This window comes from Lactuca sativa, chromosome 4 (assembly GCF_002870075.4).
Source record: "Lactuca sativa cultivar Salinas chromosome 4, Lsat_Salinas_v11, whole genome shotgun sequence".
Lineage (NCBI taxonomy): Eukaryota > Viridiplantae > Streptophyta > Magnoliopsida > Asterales > Asteraceae > Lactuca > Lactuca sativa.
In genome coordinates this window covers 327,190,619-327,196,618 of record NC_056626.2, presented here as the reverse complement: position 1 = coordinate 327,196,618, position 6,000 = coordinate 327,190,619, and the positions used below count along the sequence as shown (strand labels likewise).

Below are 6,000 nucleotides of genomic sequence, written 5' to 3'. Positions count from 1 at the left end.
TATACATTTAAAAATGTGTGTATAAATTATTTTTATACATTTAAAAATGTATGTATAAAATATTTTTATACAATTAAAAATGTAATAATAATAATAATAATAATAATAATAATAATAATAATAATAATAATAATAATAATAACAACATCAATCAATCAATCAATCAATCAATGTAAGGGTAAATCCGAACATTTTTGAAAAAAACTTAAGGGTAAATCCGAACATTTTTGAAAATCCAAGGGCTTTAATGGCATTAGGTAACTGGTAGGTTACCTGGAAACCGGCTACAAGGGTAAAGATGAACAAATTAAACAAAACTTCGGGCTTTACTGGACATAAAACACGTCCAAGGGTAAAACCGACATTTTTGTGAAAACTTAAGGGCTTTTATGTCCCTATGAACAAATTGCAAATATTGTTTCAAGTTGATACGAAATTACTAACCTCAAGAGCCCATCCAATCAATGTAGGTAACATTTCTAGCATGTTTGTTCATATCAATATTGGATCTAATGTTCAAATATAAAATAGTGTATGTATAGTCACCACAAGAATAGAGCTTATAAATTACAACAAGTCCTAGTCTTGAATACTCAGCAAGATCTTCAAGTTTTGCTATTTTCTTCAGACTGTTATTATTCTCTTCATGAAATTTTAATCTGGAGTGGAATCCAAAAAGTCAAAACTGTAACAACAATTTTATATATTTTAACTTAAATAATCACAAAAATGAAGGCTTTGATACTCGAGTGTCCTGGGGCAAAAAACTAAGTATTATCCTTTGACATCATCACCAATTTTATGCATTCTTCTACTATCCTCATTCATCATCACCTATTTGCTACAGATGTTAATCATTTAGCTAATAAAGAAACAAAAATAGGAGGTAGCGAAGAAAGAAATTTAATACACACAGACACACACCTTGTAGCCCTTGCAATGATCTCACCATTGGAATAGACTTTGAGAATCCAATCGCGTCTAGCCCCATTCTTCCATCACCTTGAACCCAAGTCTCAATTTCAATCACATCACTCTTGTTAAATATCATACCATACTGTTGGTGATCAAGCCAATGAAACAACAAAAAAAATGTAAAACAGGGGCAAAACAGGAAGAATATGCAGCCGAATGATTAACCTTTATTGAATGATTAATAGCAACCTAATGATTGAGTTGTTGTACAGAATTTTCGACTGATTAATGACTTGCTGAATCAAAACTAATAAATAAATCTACTTAACAGAAAAAGAGAAAAATTAGCAACGTCCCTACTCCAACGTTCCAGTCACCCACATGCTTTTACCCTCCTGAATACTTGGTCAACCATTGACTAACATTTCTCCCCCTCAATGTTGACTTTCTTGAGCTTCAGGCCTTCCACACCAATGAGTGCTTTCATCTCAGCAAATTTTACTCGAGGCATTGCCTTGGTCAACACATCAGCCTTTTGTTGATCACCACTTACATGCTCCACATGGATATGCTCTCTTTCAACACACATCCGGATGAAGTGATACTTAGTATCTATATGCTTACTCCTCCCATGGAAGACTGGGTTTTTTATGAGGGCAATAGTGGATTGATTATCGATGAACAACTTCACCTTTTGATATTTCCTTCCAACCAGGTCGCTGAACAAGTTTCTTAGCCAAAGACCTTGACAAGCAACTGCGGTTGCAGCCATATACTCTGCCTCACACGAACTTAAGGCCACAGTTTTCTATTTTTGTGAGGTCCATGTGATTAAATTCCCTGAGTAATAGTAGGCCACTCTTGTGGTTCCTCTTCCATCCTCGCGATCATTGTTATAGCTATTGTCACTATAGCCAATGAGCTTGCCATCACCGCCCTTTCGATACATTAGCCCATGTTCAGTTGTCCCTTCACATATCTGAGGATGTGTTTTACAGCTGCATAGTGGCTTTGCTTGGGATCTTGCATATACCTGCTCACAACCCCAATGATGTAGCTTATGTTAGGTCTTGTGTGAACCAAGTACCTTAAGCTCCAACCAGTCTCCTATAATTTGTTGCATTTACAGGTTCTCCTTTTTCATCTTTGGTCAATTAAAGTTTGGGTTCGATCAGGTACTGTGAGCTGTTGCATTCTTCCATACCTGCCACCTTCAATATTTTTTCTGCATAGCCCTTTTGTGAGAGCATTATTCCTTCTTTACTCTGAGTCACTTTTATTCCCAGGTAATAAGATAATAATCCCAGATCACTCATGTCAAACATCTGTTTCATTCTCCTTTTGAACTCCAGAATTACTTTCTCACTTGATCCAGTGACTATAAGGTCATCTACATAGACACCCACGATGAGGGACAAGTTAGGTTTGTGTACCTTGTAGACAGCTTGTTCTTGAGCACATCTGGTGAAACCAAGCCTTTTAAGTGATTGGTTTAATTTCACGTTCCAAGCTCTTGGTGCCTGTCGTAGCCCGTAGAGTGCCTTGTGGAGACGATACACCAAGGTTTCTTTCCCTTTGACTAAGAATCTAGTTGGTTGATATACATAGACTTCTTCTTTTAGGTCTCCATGTAGGAACACGGACTTAACATCCAGGTGATGCACAAGCCAGTTCTCTCCCGTTGCTAGCGCCAAAATCAGTCTTATGGTCTCCAAGCGGGCCATTGGTGAAAAAGCTTCTTTAAAGTCAATGCCCTTTTCTTGGACGTAACCTTTAGCAACCAGTCGCGCCTTGTGTTTGACCACGTTACCGGCTGCGTCCCTCTTTAGCTTGAACACCCATTTTATCCCTATTGCCTTATGATTTAGGGGCAATTTGGTCAAAGTCCAAGTGTTATTTCTTTCAATTGATTGCAATTCTGATTCCATGGCTTGCTTCCAATTCCTTTCAGCCGATGCCTTTTCATAAGATGTGGGTTCATCATCAACCAACAATAGTTCTTGATTTTCTTCATACAATTCTTGTATCTCAACTTCATCTAACCTTCTTGTGTTCTCATAGACATCATTTAGGGATCGAAATCCCCTTGCTGGAGTGTCATCGAAGGAAGCCACTGACTGATCTCCATCTTGGTTTCTTGAAGATTGAGTTGGGGAGTTTGATTGAGAGCCGACTCCAGGTGTATGCAACCAGGGCGACCCTTCTGTTTGCGAGTTGTATCTTGCATTGTCTCCATAGTACTTGTTGTTTGACGGTGTGAAGTGTTGTTCCGTTTCTTCACCTGTTGACTCAAGGTTTTGTGCCTGCTGTGGTTGGGCTGTCATATTGACAACAACATTGGTCCAAAACGGCGTGGTAAGAGGCTCTCCCATAAGTTCTTTCTTCCAAGCCCATTTTCTTGTCTCGTCGAATACCACATCCCTGGTAATTACAACACGTTGATCAGTGGGGTCATACATTCGATATCCCTTCGTCCCTTCTTCTGTTCCAAGATAAACCATCGCTTTACTTTGATCAATCAATTTACTCAAACCTCGCAACTTTTTCACATATCCTACACGTCCAAAGATCTTCAAATGTGTGATTGAGGGCTTTGATTTCTTCCAAGCTTCGTATGGTGTTATATTCTTGAGTCCTTTTGTGCTCGTTCTGTTTAACAAGTACACAAAATGCCTCACCGCTTCACCCCAAAATTGATCTAGTAAATACATAGCCTTGAGTAGCGCTCTTGTCATATCTAGAATCGTTCTATTTCGATGTTCCACAACCCCATTTTGTTGTGGGGTGTGTGGTGTTGTCAATTGGCACCTGATTCCTGTCTACACACAAAAAGCCTGGAATTTGTTCGAATTGAATTCACCTCCATGGTCAGTTCTTAACATTTTGACTTTATGGTTGTTTTCCTTCTCGACTTGTAATTTGAACTTCTGGAACATACCCAATGCTTCATCTTTGGTATTGATCAGGTACATCCACATGTATCGTGAGTAATCATCCATGATTAAGAAGATGTATTGGTTCCCTCCCTTGGTCGCTGGTGAAATTGGACCGCACAAGTCCGCATGTAGCAACTGAAGTGGGTCCTTGGCTCTCCACAGGGTCTCCTATGGAAAACTTTGTCTTGATTGCTTGGATATAACACATCCCTCGCATACTTGGGATGGGTGAGCAACCCGAGGCATACCTATCACCATTTCTTTATGTGCCATTTCTTCAAGGGTTATGAAATTCATGTGGCCCATACGTGCATGCCACCGCCATGAGTCATCATCTATGCTCATGCTTAAGCATACGGGTCTTCCAGGTGTTAGCTTTATCTTATAAAGTCTGTTTTTCGATCTCTGTACTTTCATAATCAAACAACCTTCTTCATCATACATACGCAAGAACTCCCTTTTCATTCCTATGTCATAACCTTCCTCTGTCATCTGACCCAAGCTTATGATGTTGCTGTGAAGAGCTGGTATGTAGTAAACCTCAGGAATTATGAATTGATCACCATTCTTACAGTCAAACAGCAGCGTGCCCTTTCCTTTGATTTGGACCTTGGACCCATCTCCGAACCGGACTTGTCCCATTACATTTTCATTGAGTTCTGCAAATAAGGATTTGGAGCCAGTCATGTGATTACTAGCTCCATTATCCAAATACCACATGTTCTCATCTTCACTTTCTCTTAGCTGACTTGGGTACACTTTTTCTTCATTCAGGAGCACCATGCTTGATGTTTCTTCCCCACACACAGTTAGTAGAAGGGCAGGACCTTCTTCATCTGCAACCAGATTCACCTCCTGGTCCTGCTACTTCTTTGCCTTGCATTCAAATGCAAAGTGGCCAAGTTCTTGGCACTCAAAGCACCTTATGTTACTCTTTTCACGAGACTTCTTATTAGAGTTGTTAGCTTCTTGTCATGAGTCGCCACCCCAGCGCCCACCTCTACCACGAGTCGAACCTCGCCCTCGTGAGCTGCCTCTTCCTCCCCGATTATTGTTTCCACCCCTCCCTCGACCACCTGGTGTGTTTGGCTTGCTTGGACTCCAGTGGGTTGATGTGTCTTCTGCCTTGGCAAGTAGCAGGGCATTATCTGCCTGTGTGCTTGCCTTCCGGAGCCGGAGTCGGTCTTCATAAGCCTTCAAATTCCCAATTGCTTCTTCAAATGGCATTGATTCCATGTCACAACTTTGCTCAATTGATGCCACCAGGTTTATAAACTTTTCTGGGACGGTATCAAACAACTTTCTTACCAACTCTTCATCTTCCAATATTGCCCCTGCACTCCCAAATTTAGAAATCATAGCTGAGATTTTTCCTGCATACTCATCTATGGTTTCTGTTTCCTTTATTTGGAGTGCTTCGAATTCACTCTTTAGTACCCGCAACCTTGCCTTTTGGACCCTCTCTGCACCCACATACCGTGACTTTAGAGAGTCCCAAACCTCCTTGGCTGTCTTCTTCTTGGCTGCCTGTGCAAGAATCTCCTCTGGTATAGATTGGAAGATGAAAGCTCGATCCTGCTTGCTCTTCTTCTCATCCACAACCACTCCGGTTGGTGGCTCTATGGCATCCCATAACCCATGGGCATCCATGATGGCTTCCATCTTAATTGACCAGGTGTTGTAATTTAGTGAGGTTAACATTGGGCACTGTAGGGTGAAGGGGCTGTCCTTGGACTGATTGGATGATGATGGGGCTGTCATCTTGTTAAATCGAGGGTACTTGGGCATACAATTGATCAGGATCTGTAAAGCTTTGATACCAAATGTTGGTGATCAAGCCAATGAAACAACAAAAAAATACAAAACATGGGCAAAACAGGAAGAATATGCAGCCGAATGATTAACCTTTATTGAATGATTAATAGCAACCTAATGATTGAGTTGTTGTACAGAATTTTCGACTGATTAATGACTTGCTGAATCAAAACTAATAAATAAAGCTACTTAACAGAAAAAGAGAAAAATTAGCAACGTCCCTATTCCAACGTTCCAGTCACCCATGTGCTTTTACCCTTCTGAATACTTGGTCAACCATTGACTAACACACACAACATAAATAAAACTAAAAAAGAAAGAAAATAAATAATAA

The 6,000-nt window shown here is 40.2% G+C and overlaps 1 protein-coding gene across 1 annotated transcript; it reads right to left on the bottom strand.

The window, feature by feature from the left end:
* Positions 1-4,823: 4,823 nt before the first annotated feature.
* Positions 4,824-5,612, bottom strand: LOC111901904 (uncharacterized). The gene has a single exon (XM_023897761.1). It carries the CDS (start codon positions 5,610-5,612, stop codon positions 4,824-4,826), a length of 789 nt encoding a protein of 262 aa, XP_023753529.1.
* Between the last annotated feature and the right edge of the window lie 388 nt (positions 5,613-6,000).